Source organism: Wyeomyia smithii, chromosome 2 (assembly GCF_029784165.1).
Source record: "Wyeomyia smithii strain HCP4-BCI-WySm-NY-G18 chromosome 2, ASM2978416v1, whole genome shotgun sequence".
Classification (NCBI taxonomy): Eukaryota; Metazoa; Arthropoda; class Insecta; order Diptera; family Culicidae; genus Wyeomyia; species Wyeomyia smithii.
Window position 1 is genome coordinate 81,449,362 of NC_073695.1, and position 20,670 is coordinate 81,470,031.

At 40.3% G+C, this 20,670-nt stretch overlaps 1 protein-coding gene and 1 long non-coding RNA gene across 3 annotated transcripts in view; one reads left to right on the forward strand and one right to left on the reverse strand.

The window, feature by feature from the left end:
- The window catches only part of LOC129723886 (ras association domain-containing protein 10), a 48,967-nt gene that overhangs the window by 11,112 nt on the left and 17,185 nt on the right, over window positions 1–20,670 (reverse strand). Inside the window, exons 1-2 of one of the 2 annotated variants that reach the window (XM_055678371.1) lie at window positions 10,351–10,440; window positions 8,579–8,866 (exon numbers count right to left, since the gene is read on the reverse strand). In XM_055678371.1, coding sequence (XP_055534346.1) covers window positions 8,579–8,854 — 276 coding nt within the window. In that variant the 5' untranslated portion in view covers window positions 8,855–8,866; window positions 10,351–10,440. Of the gene's footprint in view, window positions 1–8,578; window positions 8,867–10,350; window positions 10,441–20,670 lie in introns of those variants that run through there. The other variant, XM_055678370.1, reaches the window with a different exon arrangement.
- LOC129723887 (uncharacterized) lies at window positions 5,971–7,663 on the forward strand. The gene is made up of 3 exons (XR_008727839.1): window positions 5,971–6,452; window positions 6,855–7,271; window positions 7,325–7,663. It is a non-coding gene; the product is annotated as an uncharacterized LOC129723887 (long non-coding RNA).

Genomic DNA, 20,670 nt, shown 5'->3' on the forward strand with positions numbered 1-20,670 from the left:
ATAGTCGACGTGACTCCCGAACGTGAGCTTGTCGTCCACCATGACCCCCAAGAGCTTCAGGGATCGCTTCGAGGTGATGGTGCAGTCTCCGACTCTGACCACCGCCTGTTGCTCCGATTTACGGTTGTTCACAACCGTGACCTCCGTCTTATGATGCGCGAGCTCCAGTTTCCTGGAGCGCATCCAGTCCTCGACCTTGCGTATACAGTGCGCGGCCATCAACTCGACCTCCTCGATAGACTCGCCGTAAACCTCCAGCGTTATGTCGTATGCAAAGCCGACGATCACAACCCCTACAGGGAACTTGAGTTTCAACACTCCGTCATACATGACATTCCACAACACCGGGCCCAGGATAGAACCTTGCGGAACTCCTGCGGTAATTGGGACGCACTTCTGACCCTCCTCCGTGTCGTAAACAAGTACTCGATTCTGGAAATAATTTTCCAGAATCTTGTACAGCGACACCGGTACATGGATGCTCCTGAGCGCGAGCGCTATGGAGTCCCAACTGGCACTATTGAACGCATTCTTCACGTCGAGCGTGACGATTGCGCAGTAGCGTATTCCCCTTCTCTTGCGCTGGATTGCTACCTCCGCCGTCTTGATGACGGAAGAGATTGCGTCCAGCGTGGACCTGCCCTTCCGGAAGCCGAACTGGTTACTTGCCAGACCGTGTACACCCTCCGTGTACCTCACCAGTCTGTTGAGGATGATCCTCTCAAGCACCTTGCCCGCGGTGTCCAGCAGGCAGATAGGCCTATATGCCGATGGGTCCCCTGGCGGTTTCCCAGCCTTCGGCAATAAGACCAGTCTCTGCCGCTTCCACCTGTCCGGAAAGAGACAGTCATCCAGGCACCTCTGCATGACTGCCCTGAACAGCCCGGGGGCCGTTTTTATCGCCAGCCTGATCGCCAGGTTAGGGATACCATCCGGTCTCGGTACCTTGCTCACCTTTAGGGATTTGGCGATCACGATGAGTTCCTCATTCGTAACCCTTGCCTCCTTCCCTGCCTCGACACGGCTGTCGTCGCTCACGGATTGGATGCTCGGCAGGTTGGCCGACCATCTCTGGTCTATGTCTGAGATACTGGAACGTCGGACGTGAGACTCGACTGCCGGAGGCCAAGGACTTGGCTCGTGGCGTGGAAAGAGTCCCTCGATGATACGCTCCAGCATCGCTGGTGATCGCTCTGCAGGCGCCAGCGCGCCTTTAGTCTTGGCCATTACGATCCTGTAGGCGTCACCCCACGGATTTGTATTGGCACTCGCACATAGCCTATCGAAGCAGGCCCTCTTGCTGGCCTTTATAGCACTCTTTAGCATCGATCTTGCCGAACTGAATGCTGCGCGGCGCTCTGTCCTCTCTTCTTCGTTTCGCGCACGCTGCATCCTCCGTCTTGCACGGAGGCACGCACTGCGAAGGTCGGCTATCGCGTCCGTCCACCAGTAAACCGGTGGCTTTCCATTCCTAGGTTGGCGAGTCCTAGGCATGGTGGCGTCGCACGCCCGCGATAGCATAGCAACTAGTTGGTCAGCAGTCGGGCGGAGCCAACTGCCCCCCTCGCGCTCCCTTCTCATTGCCTCTTCGAATACCTCGGCATCAAAGTGCGATGTCTTCCACCCGCGAACGGTCGGAGTGTTGGCTCTACCCGTCGCTTGCCGCCTCTCGTTGTTGTCTACACTATAACAGACCGCCTGGTGGTCGCTATTAGTGTAGCCATCGTCTACCCTCCAGTTCTTGATCAGTCCTGGGCTGGAGAACGTCACGTCGATGATCGACTCCGCACCATTTCTGCTAAATGTACTTTTGTTCCCATCGTTGGCCAGATCTAGGTTGAGCTTTGCAAAAGCCCCCAACAGGATCTGGCCCCTCTGGTTCGTGAAGCGACTTCCCCACTCAACAGCCCAAGCGTTGAAGTCGCCCGCCACCACCAACGGCGTTAGGCCCGTTAGCTCCATGGATAGGAGGTCGACCATCTGGGTGAACCTTTCGGTAGACCAACGTGGCGGAGCATAGCAACTGCAGTAGAACACTCCGTTTACCTTAGCAACTACGTACCCTTCTTCTGAGGTTGAGACAACCTCCTGAACCGGGAACTTGCTCGTCGTACATATGGCCGCCAAACTGGACCTATCCGCAACCCAGTTACCGTTTCCGGGAGGGATGCGGTAGGGATCCGATATGACGGCGATGTCCGACAACGACTCAGTGGCTGCTTGGTGTAGCAGCTGCTAAGCCGCGAAGCAATGGTTCAGGTTCAGTTGCGTCACCCTTACGCCCGTGGTTTCGCAGCCGGCTTACCGGCTGGGCACCTGGGGCCTCCCATAAAGTGTTTGGCGTCCCGTTTCCCGGAACATACCATGCACTTGGGAGACTCCACACAGTCCTTTGCTTTATGGCCTGCACCTCCACATCGCCTGCACAGCTGGCTCCTATCGGGCCCCTTGCAGGTCCAGGACTTATGTCCGCCCTCAAAGCACCGGAAGCAAATGTCTGGTTGCTGTAGTATGCCCAGAGGACATACAGACCAGCCGACCTTCAATTTGCCCTCTTTCAGGGCCAGGTTAGCGTCCGCCGACGGTAGTCGGAAGGTAGCTATCTGGGTCCCCGCCGGACCTTTGCGGAGGTGGATTGACTCCTTAGCCACCTCCACCCCGCACTTCGCTTTTAGGGCTTGTGCAATGTCGCACCCCTCAGTGATTTCGTCCAGGTTTTTAAGCTGGAGAGTCACTTCTGAGGTGAGTGCCCGCACTTGCACCTCCTTCCCTAGGACCTTTTCAGCTACCGTTTTGTAGGTAGCCCCCTTGTTCTTGGCGTCCTTCCGGAGCTCAAGTATCATCTCGCCAGTGCGAGATCGGCGGATACTCCGCACATCCGCCCCCAGATCCTTGAGCTGGGTTTCCCCCCTCATCTTCTTCAAGACTTCTGAGTACTTCGACCCATCCGTCTTGAGTATGAGGGCATCACCCCTACTCCGCGCCTTTTTGACCTTTTTTGGTCCTCTGGCCGCTCCGCCATCATGTCGCGTCGCACCTTCCCGACGCTTCCTACCCTCTACGGTAGTCCAAGGGTTGCCCGTAGCCTCCACCTGTGCCTTTTCCGCGGTGGACCTTGAACCGGTTGGCGTGTGTTCCCGTGGGAGTAGCACGACCAATCGTTTCTTGGTGTTCCCGGGGGCCGTTTCCCCCGGGGACTGCCTCGTTCGCTTAGCGACCTGCCCCGTGGAGCAGACCGACGCGAACGAGGGGGCGTCTGTCTGCACCTCTTTAGATGCAGTCGCCCTCCCGGTCCTGGCCGCTTTCTCGGCCGCCTTCACCCGAGCTACGAGTTCTTCGTGCTCCTTTCTGGCTTCATCAATGGTGCTCCGAAGCAGGAGGAGGCTCTGCTTCAGGTCGCCAGCGATGTTTCGCCTGTTCGCCAAGAACTCGATTATGGCATCGAGTTGTTCAGACAGCGCCGCCACTCTTGGCCGCGTGTCCATACACCTTTCGACGGCCTTGACTAGCAAGGGACCGTCTACCGAGATGTCTGGTGTGGACACCGACGGATTCGCCGTTTTTCCACCTCCAGACTTCGCCGCATCCGTCTCCGCCTTCTTCTGCGGAGACCGCTGGATGCCACCTCGTGCGAAGGGATTTGGTAACCCCTCCGCACCCGTCTCTTTTGTTTTTGAGTTCAACATTTTTGTTTATTGGGTCCCCCTACCAGCCGCTATCCTTATCCATAATGGAGTAGTCGCCTAAATGGTCCCAAGGTAGTCTATGCCGGAGCAGTGAGGCCATGGCTAGGGGCGGCTGCCATAGCGCCTTATGGGCAACTATGACACCCCCGACCGGCGCAAGTCAGGAAAAGACATCTGATCCTACTCCTGCCGGGTTCCCACCCAGCAATGGACTCGGAACGTACTGGAAGGCCTGCCAGGTTTTACGGGACGGAGACCCCTGCACCGGTTGTAATCTCGCCGTTTCAAGCCGTTATCACACGACATTACTAAGGGAGCTCGGCGCAGGTGCCAGCCCAAAATCATGGTACGAAAACGAAATCCGACTCTTATCCTATAGTGATGCGACCAGTTGCCGTAATTGGGAACATTACTGGCATCAGTCCCAATGGGCGGTAAAGTGCATTTGGGTGGTGGGAGCGGCACTACTCGCTCCGTCGGAGCTGCTTCCGGCCAGTGTGGCTTTTGCGAGAATTCAGCGGCCCAGTGCCTGAATCTCGCCACGACCTAGGCTAGCTCCCGCTGATGGTCCGGGGCTGCTTGCTAGCAGTGAGCACTTCCGTGGCCTTCGGTAATCGCCAATTACCGACCCGTGGTGGCATTCAGCTCTGCCACCAGGACTGGGTTGCGACGAGATATGTGCACCAGTTGCCAAGTTTAGCACAATGGGAAAGCTCTTAGCAGCTGACATCCTACAAGTTTTTGTGTTACACCAAATGGACGGGAAAACATTACTCCTGCATGAAAAATTTAACGAGATTGTGGGGATGCTATTCACTTTATAGGAGTCGAATTGGAGCACAACAAAGAAGGAACTTGTATGCGTTTGTCTCAAGCTGAAAAACTGTTGGCATGGTTCCAAATGTCGGAATGTTATCCAGTTTAAACCATGGAAAGTTGAAGTTGTGTTTTGTTTTTGCTTTGGACTATTTAAAATGCAAAGCCTTTTTGAACCGGCAGAGCAGCAGCTGATTTTAACGCAGCAAGGCTGAGCAGGCGACTCATTCTATCACAGCGTCCAACACGGAGCAATCGGTGGACCGCATCATTGCCAGTAGCTTGTGTTATTATCGTTATGTCTTGTTTGCTTGGCTACAGTGTGTTAGGAGAGGAGAATAACAAGATAACTAGAATTATCCCATCATATATTTCAATGAATCTATGCTTGTTGCTGGAGAACCTTGAGAAACCTATGAGAAATTCATAAAAAGCTCATTGGATCTTATTAGATCCCTAAAAACTTTGTTGTTAAAAATATGCTTCAAAACATTCTCCTACATTTGTTATAATTGTTATAATTTATTAAAATTTATCTGACAGAGTGTGTGTCCTAATAAATAACTTAATACTGAAATAATGTCCAAAAAATATCACAAAAAGACTACCTAACTCGAATACTATTTTTAAAAGCTGCACCAGTCATATTAAAATCGAACGCATCTGCCACTGTGTTAAAACTGGCCGATGCGTATTGGGTCAAATTGGCCATATTGCGCATTGCGTTGAGGCAGGTTCAACAGGGATCTTGGTCTAAGAGCATGCAGCTTGCGCCTTGAATCGTCTCTGCTCAAGAGTTCTCATTCCAAGCTGACAGCTGTCAGTGTAGGCTGGCAGATTTTAGGAATTACGTCAAGAGAAAAATCTTAGCGCATATCGTACAAATTTACGTTGCACGGATTTAATTCTAGCTATCCAGGAATTATGGAGTGGACACCATACAACGAAGCAGAATTCTAAGATATAACGCGCTATAGAGAAATACAGCGTTTTAAGACAAACCTCGTTGGTAATCTTGATCATGAATTCTTTTCTTTACTTTCTTTGCACGAGAGCAGATGAAACTCCAAGTTTTCCAAGTTAAGCTAAAAGTATCTGTGGTCTACGCGATCGGACGCCGCTTTCAGATCGACTAAGTTAGTTCTTATCGATAGTTTCGGTTGCAGCTGGCGAAAAGAGTGATGTTGACTATTATTTCCATCACCTTAACCCTCTAGTGCCTAGTGCTGCCTTTAGACGGTCTTCAGTTACACCTCTATAAAACTTCAATCAATACTTAAAAAATGTTTACAAAAATTCATAGTGATTTTTTGGAAGTCCGTCTGAAAAATAATTTGGGCACTAGAGGGTTAAAGCAGCTTATCGAGCTCGGTGAAGTTTTTGACAAACGTCAGTAATATATTTCGACGAACATCCAGCTATCGATCGACCGTCAACCAGCAAGTATTGACAGTTCGTTTGCCAAATTTCATGAAAATGCTGCCAAAAACTTGTAGAGCGTTTTGCTGAATTTATCTGCTGTTGAGTTCTCGGCAATAAAATCTAAGTGTGTATAGTTTTGCACACCACGTCTATCGCCCTTCTTGTGCACGAGAAACATAATGGAAAATTTCCAACTAGAGGAAAATACGCATTGCCGTTGAGATAAATTGAACAACAGACATAACGGATGAATAAAACAGGCACATCATTTTAGAAAGCACTACGGAACTCCATCGGGCCTGCAGTGAAGGATGATTTAAGTTTATCTATGGCAGCGATAACGTGACGACTAGTTATTTCTTTAAGCAGATTGAAATTGAAAACATCTCTAGAAGGGCCATTAAAAGCAGTATCAATCTGAGCATTAGAAGTAGTATGCTCATGAAAATTGCGCTGAAAGCTACGGGCAAATAGAGTTTGTCTGTCAAACAGGGTCCTGCCCTGACAAACGCCAAGGAATATCCACCGGTAATCTTTCTTTTTTGCACTTGGAACTCACGGACGACCAAAATAACCGTAGATAAAGATTATTTCAGACGTTTCGAAATAACGGCATACTTCAATAATAAAAGATTGAAGGTAAAATTTAACTCTTTTTGGCTCAATCGAACATTATGTGTTTATTTATAATTTTCTAAACCTAAATTCAAAATAACTTCAAAACAGATGCATTTACTAACTCAATCACTATACGATTTTTGATTGTAAATTATTGCTACAATTATTTAACGTCATGAAACGTGAAACGATGAAATAAGGCTTCTTTCTCATCTTAAACTTTCTACCAAAAGATTTGTTAAAACTTCGAATAAACAAGAAAAATTCAACTCTTTTTTACATTTCTCCTATTTGTTTAATTATTAAATACAGCAGTCAGCAGTTCTTTTCATAGAAAGACATCGAAAAATGGCTAGACTCGTTGATAGCCCGAAAAGACGATTCCGTAACGATATTCGAGCTCTCTTAGAAAGATGGGAGAAAGTTGTTGCTAGTTATGAGAGGCTTTGCTAGAATACATACTCAATTTGTTGAGTCCAATACGTTTGCAAAGTTCCATTCAAACCAAAAATTGTCGATATTGGAAGATAGGCAATTCGACATCTAGAAATATTTTATATACACAAAACCCTTTCCTTCAGTTCATAGACGGTGTGTCCATAGAGTAATAACGGTAAGGTCGTGCCATCGTTGAAAACAATGAAAGGAGAAAAAAATAATGCTGGCCATGTCTTGGGCCCTGAATCGTGGTGGCGAGTGCTTTTTGCTGAACTGTTTTGAATCAATAAAGTTAGTATTTTCAGAAAAAATACAAATTCTGTAATTACATACTCTTTTCGTAGGTGATCAACACATAATAGTAAATGGCACTATTTTTACAATGCTTAACAGCTCTCACTTGGAAGGTAAAGGCGACAAAGCTACGACCATCAGATAATCTCCAAATGCGAAAGTTTCATCTACCCCGGTGAATGAGCACCGCGTGAATTTCAAACAAACGCCAGAAAAGCTTACACTTGTTTGGCCCGGAAGATGCGTCATGCAGAACGGGCTCTACTTTCACTAAAAGCCGAATGATCTGATAAGCATCTTCCTCAGCCGTGAACAGTATCTTTACGCAGCGGGGTCGAATGCATCATGATACCTGAAAACTTTCGTCTGTAAAATGCTTCACCATAAGAATGAGCTTACCAAATAGATCGATTAAATCAAGTTTCGGGTGGAATCTAGCACATGAAAATGCCATATAAATTCCCAAAACGCACTGTTAGGTAGATTGATTTTCTTTGCGAGTAAAAGCGAACGCGGCACGGTCACCTGGGTTCGATAAATTTGGGTTGAATCACCATCACCTCAGCACGAACAGAGACAGCGAAAGTGACAATGGCCTTTACTGACGGGTGCACTTTATGGGGTGTTTTTATTGCGTCAATAAGATTCCTGATTTCGTGCGGGGGCCGTAAACGACTTTCGTCCTTATCGGTGGGTGTTGATGATGGCGCAGCAAGAAGTTTATTTAGGAGGGGGTCGGTCGTTTCCAATCAACACGTGCACGGGTTTGCTTCGTTCATTGTTATCAGATTCAGGTTCTTCCTTGCCACGGCCTATTCCACTGCACCCAAAGGCCATTCGCGAAATAAGAACGGAGGAACGTCTGTCAGTCAATAAGTTCAATAGGCAAAGGGTGAATCGTGCCCGGGCTCGGTTGGCTGTTTGTAAGGTAAATTTTTTATTTATATCCACTACTAGTCATGCTCGCATCGATCAAACACTGGAGCACGCCAGGGGTGGAATTTACCCACTATGGCAACTCATACTTGTTTTTTTTTTGGTTCTGATTGGGGGGGTGGCTTGTTGTATAACTCTAAAATTGCAGAACGGGAAATTGTTGCCGGTTTTAAACTGAACCGTCTATTTTTTTTTCGAACAGGCTATTTGGAAATTTAAACTACAACTCCGGATAATTTAGCAATCGGAAGTATGAGGCTTTCATGTCGACCGGTGATAAACAACGTATGTTGAAATTACGTCATGTGCTAAGTCATACCTTAAGTGGACTCGCAGGGAGCCTAGTCAGTTCAGGATTTATTACATACCGTTTCACGTTTCACCGCACCCTTTTCGATGCCTTCGCGGATTCCACTTTTCCCTCGGGAGGCGGCAGAGGTTTTCGCTTCCGGTTTGCCGGTGCCAATCGATTTGCTCCCCTTGGGTGGCGGCGGCGGTGGTGGCGCTGATATTGCCGTGGCATGTCGTCGGTGGCTTGCCCTGGCAGGAAGAATCGGGCTGTAGCTGCTCAGTTCCTCGTCGGCGGAGACGGCTGAGGTTGCCGCGGCGTTTCCGTGAATTAGTGTAGAGTTTTGTGGCGCCATTTTGTGGTGGACCTGTGGGGGGGAAACGAATCGAGGGTAGTAATAGGGGAATATTAAATCAATACGTTGTTGCAGGGTGAAAGTTTTTTTGTGCTGCTATTTTTTTTGTAACGTGGAAATAATTGTAGTACAAAAGAACGTTCGCGTGACTGTGGTTCGAGCAGGACAGATTGCATATTTTACGACACAGGCATGTTTTGTCTTGTCTTTTGTTAATGTACTGCAGATGCAGCAAACTGGAGAAATGGTTGGCCTTTCGTGCTGACCTCCTTAGAGAGCTGAGATATTGTTTATTTAAAATAAATGTATTGAAATACATTTATTATTCCAGTTTATGCAGTGATTATGGTTCACTGCTGGTCTGCCGAACAAAAGGAATTGAAATGTGATAGAATTATGATAGGAAATTGAACTGTCAAGTTATGCACAGTACCAAAAAATGAAGTTTACAACTAATACATATGAAAGCACATATGGGTTCACACATTTTACACTGTTAATAATGCACAATACAGAATCGTTTTAAACCATGTAAATTTGTACGTTAAATGATATGAACTTAAAGCTTTGAATATAAATATGCATGAAACTTTACAATATACATATTCATTTACATTGCATGTGAATATAATGCCACACGGTTTCCAATGCTCCATTTATGTGCTTTTAAACAAATGTATTTTTTTTACTGTGTGGTTATTTTTAGTAGTTTTTCAAGTGAAAACTCTGCTTCATTATTTTGAATTTTCGTTGAATTTAGTTTCACCCCATAATAACTTATCATATTTGGGTTTAATTCGATTTGTCGGAACTTGCAGTGATGTTTTGGCTCTGTACGGATACACAAAAACATTTATAACTATAGAAAAGTTTTATAACTATTTCCAAAACTGAATGTCTAAGGGATCAAATTCAACACAAAACGCATATTCAAACCTGCCAGTAGTCACACATCCACGCGCACACATGCTTGCACACAGAAAAATTGAAACTTTTCTTTGTGTATGAATCTTATGATTTTCTAAGCTTTTTCTTAGTAGCTAAGGCAGGTTTTGGTTGAAGTTTGTTAAGATGTATTTATTACACGCAAAATTTTTACTTGTTACTTCAAAAGCAATAACAATTTTTCCTTTTATAAAAATTTTGTCACTTATAAGGCAGTAACATTTATTTCCAGTCAAGTAACAACACATACTAATTTCTACCATCTCCATTTCATTCTGTTTGTTGTATATTTACGAAGTAGAGGAAAAACGTGACTAAAGCTTCCAGGTTTTTTTTCTTCTTTTATGATGCAAATGAAATCACATCACACTTTGTACACAGCGTTAGAGAAAAATACAAACGTTTGCTTTCTTGCAAGCGGATGCTAGCCATGTTGAAATCACAGACTCATTGCTTAATGGAAACCAAACGAATTATATACTTGATGTTTTGCTCTAGGTTCGTTTCGTTCTGAACTTCATCGTGTTAACTACAAAAAAAAATCATTTGACCTGTTTTAAGTACGAAACTTGTATTAATTTAGAAAATCACTTTTCACTTTCCATTTGAAAACAGTGGAATGAGCCAGCGAACAAAACTCTGATGTTTCCAACTAAATGTTTGGAGCTGGGACGCTACGGGAGTGATTTTGGATATTGAGTTAGTAAAGAGGACTGAAATGAACCTGAACGTTGCACCAATACCAAAGCAGCAAGTGATTGTGGTATTGTCCGGACGTTTTTGCTGTTTGCACATTTCCGTTTTTTTTTCATTTTGCAGTGCCACTTATTGTGAAGTAACCTGCTTCGTGTTATAGTGCTTTTTGTCTTCTCCTTCAGTAGTACCTACTTCCTTCCTTATCGACCTTATCATATCCTCCTGCTGGCTATCACTCTAAAAGCATATAACGTGCTATAGTCTATGATATTATCGAAGCTTTAGATCAGTGGTTATTAAGTCTGGAGGGAAGTATAGTACTTTTTGTCTTGTCATTCAGATTTAGTAACCTACTTTCTTCCTAATCGATTCTACCATATCCTCCTGCAAGCTTTCACTCTAACAGCGTAGATGTGCTATAGCCTATATTATCAAAGCTTTAGACGAGAGGTTATTAAATCTGGAGAGAAGATATTGTGTGGAAGAGCTCGAGAATAAACCGAAGCTCGTTCTTTGTTACTTTTTTGTCTAATAATAAAAATATGTTCAAAAGTAACAAAAACTTCTCTATTTGTGATGGCTCACCACATTTGCAGCGTGATGGCAACATTTGCAGCGTGATGGCAGTGTCACCACATTTACATTTCTGGCCTAGAACAACGTCTCTAAGGAAGCTACGCTATGGGAGTATAAAATGAAAATTGTCCAATTTCAAACGCTTATAACCAGGCTTCTTCCGTTCTCTTGATTTTTGCTCAAATTTCCTGCTCTACCTGCCAAACCCCTTGGAGAACTAGACTTTCTCTCACACAGAGTGAGTAATTATCCACATTTAGGCGTAGAGTATTTCAGTAACAGAATTCCTTTTCACTCTTAATCATCGCGTGTGACGGGTAAACATTTTTTTGCTCTCTTAGTTTAACAGGAAGTAGTTGTCGTTAGCTTCTCCTTTACTAGAAGAGAAGTTGGCCAAATATCAAAACATTTAGGTTCACATTGAAGCCACCTCCTAACCGTTTCAGAATTTAATATTATAGGAAGATTCACAACTCACAATGGGTGCGTATTCTGCAGAAAGTTCGATTTTATACTGTTTTTGCCGCACCCCAGAGCGATGAGAACGGTAACGCAATGCTCAGTTGATCGCCGAGCAATTTATTTCACTTTTCTTGCGTGCGCGGATGAGAAATTTACAAGAGTTTCACTGGGTTTTTGCTCTGTCGAATTAGGAGCGTTTTTTCGTCAGAGAAACTATTAATCTGCGTTCTCTCTACAGCAGATGGTGTGATGCACATTGAATGTAAGCTCACAGTTGTTAAGAAGGAAGAAAACTGTTTTCTCTTTAGGATAAAGATGAGCAAAACAAAGCCTGCTTATAACTGAGCCAGTTCTCAACGGATTCTTTTCTTTCTTGTTGCAACCGGAAAAAAATAATTTCATGATAATACGTTTTGTACTATTGGAAACTATCAAAGAAATTTCGACCAATTAGAGCTAATAATACACTGGATTCTTTTTTTTACGCGAGTTGTTTTTTGCACTATTTGCTCAAAAATACACATTTTTTACGCGATTCTTTTTTTGCGCGGACGCATCAATCGCGTAAAAAAAGAATCCAGTGTATGGTCAAATGCCATCCAATACGATTGTTTTCAAAATCGGAATGATATCCTGAGGCCGAAAATCAATCCCCGATGTCATTTTGAAATCCAAGATGGCGACTTTCGGTGTTTGTAAAGCAACTCATAATGGCTCCATATCACCCAATATCGTTATTTCTGGGAGCGAGATGATGCTGAGAGGCCAGAAATCAATTTCAGAAGCCATTAGTAGATTCAAGATGACCCAAACCTAGAACCTGGATAATTGTTTTGAAAATGAAGAGAATTAAGGTTGTATGAACTGGACCCAAAGGTTGTTTTTAAAAATGAGAGCACTAAAAACACATTTTTAGTGATTACCTTTTGAATTTTATTCGAATTTCAACAGAAATCTTTGTAGGACAAAAACCCGTAGTTTTTTAATAATTACTCAATTTGACGATCAATCGAATATTCTTTAAAACACATTTCTATCTATTTGTTTAGTATTTCAGCTAAATCGAATAGAATTAGGTTAGAAGAAGTTAAGTTGCATGTGTTTTTGATCAAATTCAATGTATAATTTAAACTCAAACTTTGCTCACATAGTTAAAAGCGTAACAAAAAAAAAACCGTTTGGTTTCGATTCTCTCAGATTTCAACAAGACATGGTCAAAAATTGAAATATTAAAAAACTGTGTAATTTATTGTTATCAAATATCTGACATCAGAAAAATAATATAAAAGAACATGGAAAATTTATTCATTTTATTCTAAAAACTGTACTGGGATGGTAAGGGTGATCCCTGTGGCTCTGTGGTTAGCGATGTCGGTCGGCTAGCTCTCCCACACGGTTGTGATATTGAGTTCGATTCCCGATCGAGTCAAGGAACTTTTCGAGCTGGAAATTTTCTCGACTCAGCACTGGGGCACGGTGTATCGTTGTACTTATCCTACACATGCAAAATGTGCCAGAAACAATATCGATAACGAATTCTCTCAACTATAATCTAGTTGATCGAGACCGCTATTAGCCCCAAGGCTAAGCGTGCGAAAAAGAAAAAGGGTGAAAAATGAGACACAATGTCGAAAAATTACACAAAATCCCTTTACGATTAGAAGTGAATGGCAATGCGTACGAATTGAAAAAGATAGCATAAGATCGAATTTTGTGCCAACTCGTCTGAGGAGCTTGAGATTTTTTTTATATTTATCTGTATTAACATTTGCTGAATTTTTTTATAAATCGATGTATCTGAATAATGACAAGAGATAGAGAAAAGGAGTCAAAAAATTATTTCTGGGAACTTTCATTCAATAATGATGAATAATTGTAATACATGTTTTGAAATCAAACTTTAGGCAATTTCCTAAAACCATTCCTATCTCTTGTCGAACATTACTCTTAACGAACATTTATGGTCTCAGAAGTAAAAAACATGACACCGCATCAATCATGAAAAAGTTTTTCTTCTATCAGAGAAACTTTTTTCTTTGATTTGTTCAGAAGAATTTTAGGCAATTAAAATGTCTATCTCAAAAAAACTTGTTTTAAAAAAAAAACCTGAAAAGGCCAATATTTTCAATATCACTTTTTGTTTTTGAAAACATTTTTTCTTTCAATGTCAAAATCAATGTCAATGTCAAAAATCATCTCTAGACAACTTTTCTTTTGTCGTTATTACGAAATATAGATTTGTAACAAAATAAACTTCCGCCTTTTTTAAATATCAGTACAGATAAATTTCCAAAAACAGAAAATATTCAAAATTGCTTAGGGTAGTCATGCCTGCACACTGGGGTGTACCAAAAAAAATCGATGTTGAAAAAGTCAAGGTGCTCAGCCCTAAATTGAAAGATAATGTTATTTTTAGCATTTTTGTAGAACATTTCGACATTCTAAAAAATTGTTTTCAGGTTGCCCAAACGTGATTTATGAAAAAATGACTTTTTTAAGCTAAAAACTCACTATTTTGCACTTTTTTCAAATCTGTTCGATTCTAAAATTTTTCCATATATTTTTTTATTTTTGAATATTTGGCATTGCAATCAGTTTTTTGACTCCCAGAGCCCATTAAACATTACAAAAAATATATTTTTTCTAATAATTTTTAGATAAAACCCTTCAAAACACAAATAAAAAAAAATTTGATCAAGAACTGAAATTTTCAGTACAAAGCGGGATTTAAGGCGAAAATTTACATGAAAAAAGATACTTGATATCTTATCGGGGAACTTAGATATTGGCATTTTTCTATGTGATGGAAAACTATGCATTTTAACAAATATGTTAAATAACTGTTTTATTTTGAGAGATAAAAAATAACAATGTTCAGAAAACAAATGCAATTTTAAATGGTTGATAACTTAGTAGAAGGTTTAAAAATTCGGAAAAATCTACGAAAAAAGTTAGAACGAAAATTGTGATTTTTAGTGCCTTCTAATAGAAAACTCAATGTTGCTCGTAATATGTAAGAGATAGAAACATGATGTCTTCGGTAAAGTTTCTTGTTTTCAGATAACCTAAAACTTTGTCGAAGACACCTTGCGTCTATCTTATTCTGATTAAAAAGTAAATTTTTTATCTCACTCATTGGTGAATTGATCACCCTTATTTCTACATTAAAAGAAGCATTTTTGAATATGCTGAAACTTTTCCGAACATACCTTATGGCTATAATCAACATTTGAATCATTATTTAGGAAATTATATGCACAAACGGCAAAAAAAAACACTGTGCAATGGAGATATTGAGCTTTAGTGGCTTTTTTGTGAAAATGCATAGTTTTCCATCACATGTAAAAACGCCAATATCTCAGCCCCCCGATAGGATATTAAGGATCTATTTTCATGTAAATTTTCGTCTTGAATCCCGCTTTGCAATGAAAATTTTAGTTCTTGATCAAAAAAAAATTTTATATGTGTTTTATATGAAGGGTTTTATCTGAAAATTATGAGAAAAATTCACTTTTTTGTGATGTTCAATGGGCTCTGTGAGTCAAACAATTGAATGCGATGCTGAACTAAACCATGTAAAATATTCAAAAACAAACCCAAAAAAATAAAAAAACATATGGAAAAATTTAGGAATCGAACAGAGTTAAAAAAAGTGCAAAAGAGTGGGTTTGTAGATGAAAAGAGTCATTTTTCCATAAATCACGTTTGGGCACCCTGAAAACGTTTTTTTAGAAAGTCGAAATGTTCTACAAAAATGCTATAAATAACATTATCTTTCAATTTAGGGCTGAGCACCTTGACTTTTTCAACATCATTTTTTTTTGGGACAGCCTACTGCACACCCACAAAGTTGTATTCTGCGAGGGGGCATGACAGGTATTGCATGCCCCCTCGCAGAATTCAATGTAACTTGGCGTGAAATCCTTCGTAGATATTGATAGATCGATCTAAAACATAATTAGAAAAACAGCTTCTCACTAGTTCATGGCATAAAAGTCTTATCATAATAGAACATTATTTGTTGAAACGTCGCGGTGTTCGAAAATTTCCTTTCCGAAGAAAAACGATGCACGGTTCGCGTGGAATTAAACAAATGGTGTGAGAAAAGTCATTTCAAATGGGACTTTTGTACGCCTACCTTCGCATAGAGCGAAAGCAAAACGGTTCCATAAAAATTCCATGAAGCGTTTTGATTTAAATTTGTAATATAACCATCGTTTGCAGCGCCTCTTAAGTTCGTTAATTCGAGCAAAAACGTTTATACATAATTATAAATTGAAGAACATGTAAGGTTGATAAACATTGCAAACTTCAAACGACGTTTTCTAACATTACGAGTTGTATAGCTTGACATAAACGATTCAAGCAACTAAATTAGTACAACAATAAAAATTAACTGAATGAGTTAGTGCAAAACCTTAAGCGGCTCACGATAGTGAAATCTAAAAAAAACTGAAACATAATAGGTAAATAAAATCTAGTAATCAAAACAGAAGTTAAACACAAATAACACCTTGCTGAATCCGAGATTCTCGAAATCGCAGCAAGAGTTCACCTTTATTTAGATATATATTTTATTGTCTGCTTGTGCTCCGGTCTCTGTTTAGATTGTAAACCAAAAAATTAACATTGCTGTCATGTTCGCCCGATTAACATGGCAATAACCTTCGTTCAAAAGTTATGTTAACATCAAAGAAGTATGTCCTCTTTTTAAGCATAGCTATTATGTAATAAACTGCAAAACTAACTTTTATCAGTACGATTATTACTTTAATCAGAGTACAGAAGCATTACTATTGACACATAATTCTATTTCACTCTCATCCCTGCCACAATTAACGATGTCATGCACGTTACGTTCGCCGTGCAGAACCGTTAGAAACCAGATTCTACCAGATTAATAAAACTTTTCATGTGAAAATCATTAGTAGAATCCCGCTGCGTACGTCGGCGCTGTTGTTGGCAGCGAACAAATCAGATCTGATTTACTAGCTTCGGCGTCACACAATTTGCCGTGCTGTGCGGTGTTACTAACAGCTACCACCGACAGGCAAATAATTTTTGCCCGTAATCAAAATGATATTAGCATAATAGACCGTATAATGAAGTTCGTATATATTCTGACTTGCTACCAACTTTCCAGAATGGGAGACGCCGCACATGTTGTTATTGTTTCCGCCTCTGGTATATATGTGAGAGGTTATTTTCATTTTAATGCAAATATCCACGGTCGCGCACAAAAAACTAATTAAAAATACCCGATTAAAGGCCACTGATAAAGCTTTGTGGCAGTCGTCGGCCTCTGGCGTGATACCACCGATTGAGCTTTCTTTTCCTCTGTGCTAGAGATTGCACTGATTTGTTTCCACCGTTCGTCTGAAAAACCGACAGGAAATACTATACCTGTCTACCATAATGGCCAGCCCTGGATGGATGTTCTTGGAACCGAGCTGGTAGATGAATGTGAATAATTTCTCCCCGGGATTCGTTCGACTAACACAACTCTCGTCGTATCGTGTTCGAATCGAAATGTGGTTGTTCCGGTAGGTAATGATTGGGTATCACGTGAGTACACGAGGGTAATACTCAATTCTTTCGATCACGGTAGATTAGGGTAGTTTAATAGTGTTTTCTAGCATTTTTTTTATAATATTAATAATGCATAAGTGTTAATTTCAAACAAGACGGCATTTCAGGAGAAAAGTTATCAAATGTTTTATATTGTTGCTCAACCCTTAATACTTCGACACAACTGATACGTATTTGAATTGCTAATTCTTTATTGCATTTATATGTTTTGGATTAAGAGGCGAAGTGAAATCGCTAAACCTAGGTGGAAAACAAGCTCTACACTAATTGTGTCTTGTCTTTTATGTAATTAAATTTCCCCTCGAAGTTGTCTAAATATAACCAACCATAACCGCTTCGAAGATTGTTACGTCTCACGGAAGTAAGAATCCGAAAAGATTTATCCAACTGGCCGAGACTGTCAGCGACGAACCCCTTCATAGGAAAGTTCGCCGCAGCTTTCGGCGGCGCTGGTTCACAACGGTTATGAATTGATATTCATCACAATGCACACTTAGTTATGGAAGTCGCGCAATTAATGTTGCTTATCTTTAGCTGGCAGCCGAGCGTAATTGATTCACTTAAATTGCACTCACTATACAGTATGGGTCTTGGGCATCCACTTCCACACTGAACTGCTGTGATTGCTGGGTGTTTCGAATTGTTGATAGATGAAAGTTTTTCGTTTCTAGCTGATAGTGCAATGCTATTTGATACATCACCCCTTATAGTAAAGTACAATCAGCGGAACCACGCCGCTGTAATAATATACAGTACAGCCCCGGTTGAAACGGCACTGGAAACATAGGCCGGATGGAAGTGAAGAAAACATATGAGCTTTTCCGCTCTACTTGATCTGTGGAGCAGTAGGTGTCGGTTTGGTATTGTTTATGCACGTGTGAAAATCGGTGTTCGCTAATGTGGCAACGAAAGGAAACGATGATTAATCGGTAGCGGGCACAAGTCGAACTGTGTATGCTGAGCTAGAATAGAGAACTGCCATTAGGGTAAGGCAAAGCTGAGCAAACTTTTGCTTAGGGTAATTTATTCCTTCAATAGATCTAGTAGATTATGAAGCAAATCGTGCGTCAGGAAATTGCGTCCTACCTTTCTCGTATGAAAAGGCTTCACAAAAAATTATGGTCGTTTTTAGCGTGGCTGAAATGTTCGACTTTCGTTAGCTAATCGGCGAAGCCGTAGCCGTTATTGTTATTTGTGAATGAGTGATGAAAGAAATCGTTTTATGACGAAACAAATTTGGATATCAATTCTTTCTCTTCAATGGGCTTATGGCGTAAGAAATTGGGATAAATGAACTGCCTTATTTCGATATTTGTAAATGACACAACAAGGTTTGGTTCATAGTTCTCTTATAGATTGTACTTTTCAAAACAATAGTTATGAAGGATGACTCAGCTTGATGACTCAGTTTTGCTTCTTCGCAATTTGCTAATAATAATCTTAAAACAATATTCCGCATCATTATATTTTCATTGAATTCTTTCACCTAATTCAATTTTTATTTTCAAGAGTCTGTCAATTAACGGTATATAATGATTTTGTTTATTTATCATAAACCTAAGCAAATTTTTGATTCGAATCAATAGTTACAAGAGAGTGTTGCGTAAAATATTTGATCAATCTTAAACTATTTACTAAACAAAACAATCAATACATTTTTCGGAAATCGGAACGAACTTCAAATGTACACGTCCCAACTACGACACGTTTCGAAATAAGAACCGCGCCGTATGATATGCGTTATTGTTATATATTCACGCAAAATAGCTAAAGGCGTATCAGTTTCAGTATGTACACGAAAACTTTGAAAAATGGTATCTTAGAAACATTTATCCGTGATAGAATGTTGGCTAGGCTAATCGCTAAACTTGGAAAAATATACACAGAAAAAATTATCACATTTTTGAATAGTGATACAAATTTGCGGCATTTTTCAATTTATTAATTTTTAGCCATGCAAAATTGATGTCACTTAGAAATTTTTGAAACATGCCACATATTTTTTAATTGTTTGGAAGAGCAAAATTTTGTACTTTCAAAAAAATCATATTTTTTGTGTAAATTTTCAATCTTGACTGTGAATAACTTTCTCTTGATGTAATTTGAATCAAAAATCACATCTGTAAGTATCGTTGTTCTCAAGATTTTTGAAGAAAGCATTCCTAGAAATAACATCGAAAATCGTAATTCATAGTCAAAATGTATAATTGATATAAAAAAATGAAGATTAAGGATATTTACTCACTATTCAAAAAGAGTATTTTTTTCGGTTTGTATTATTTCCTAGTCGAGAAATCAATACTCTACAAATAAAGCTCTCATTGAGTGTCATAGTAGAATGGAATTGAATATCGAGAATAGGTTATGTTTCCATTTAAATCTACAACCAAACACCTACTAAAACATATACGCCGTTTAAAAAAAATAAGTCTTCAGTCAGAATACCTGTAGAAAAGTGTCCTCTAGACAAAAACATATGCGAAGTTTCATCAGAGTAAAAATGTTTTTTTCAAATTTCCACATTTTTAGAACGATTTCGCATGGAATTGCTATATTTCCAACACATTTTTTTCGCAATTAAACTAAAGATATTTTTTGTTGTACATGCAGTTGTAAGATAGAACGATAACATATAAAAAGGGAGCAAAATTGGCATAATTTTTGAATAATTTTGAAATCCTAAAATCACATGAGACTTGGCCATAACGCAACTGTTCTCAAAAGTATATACAATACGTACTTTTGTTGGATTTTTGGATCGACAAAGTTAGCTACTAATAATAATCGCTAATAGTATCATCTTGAAAAAGTTTTCGACAATCCGTCAAACCTGCTCCAAGCTGGTTAAATGCATTTGAAGGATTTTACACCGACTCTACTGAGGGCTTTGCAGAACCATTTCATTTAAAAAAAATGAATTTGAGATCCCACACTGAAAAACATTCCGTTTTAAAACAAAAAAAGTTTTTAAAATAAGGTCATAACTGATTTCGTTCAAAACCAGTTATTTTGGATAGTTTTAGCTGAATCAGCTGAATCATCAAAATCATTCTGAACAAACAAAAGTGGGCACTGTCAAGGAAAAAAAATCTTTAACAAAAACTTTTTGCTTTTTTTGCCTCATAAGTGTCCACTTTGGTTTTTCTCCAAAAGAGTTCAGGCAACTGAATTATCTATTTGAAAAAAAAAAAAAAAAATATTTTGAAAAATAATCTGATATGGCCGTTTTTCTAATTTTTTTTTTGTTTTTCAAAAGATTTTTCTCAGTGTAGAACCTAATTTTTTTTTTCAAAATTGAATTTAAGATTGGGGTCATCCACAAATTACGTAAGGGTTTAGGGGGAGAGAAGGGGGGGTATCCAAATTTCTTACGAATGCTTACGAAGAGGGAGAGGGAGAATCAAGAAAATCAAAATTCGAAAAAAGTTCTTACATAATTAATGGATGACGCTATTCTACGTTCAGACAATTGCCTAGAAGTCATTTCTTGGTAACTTTTCTCTATCTCTTCCCGTTATTCAGATATATTGATTTATAAAAAAGACTTA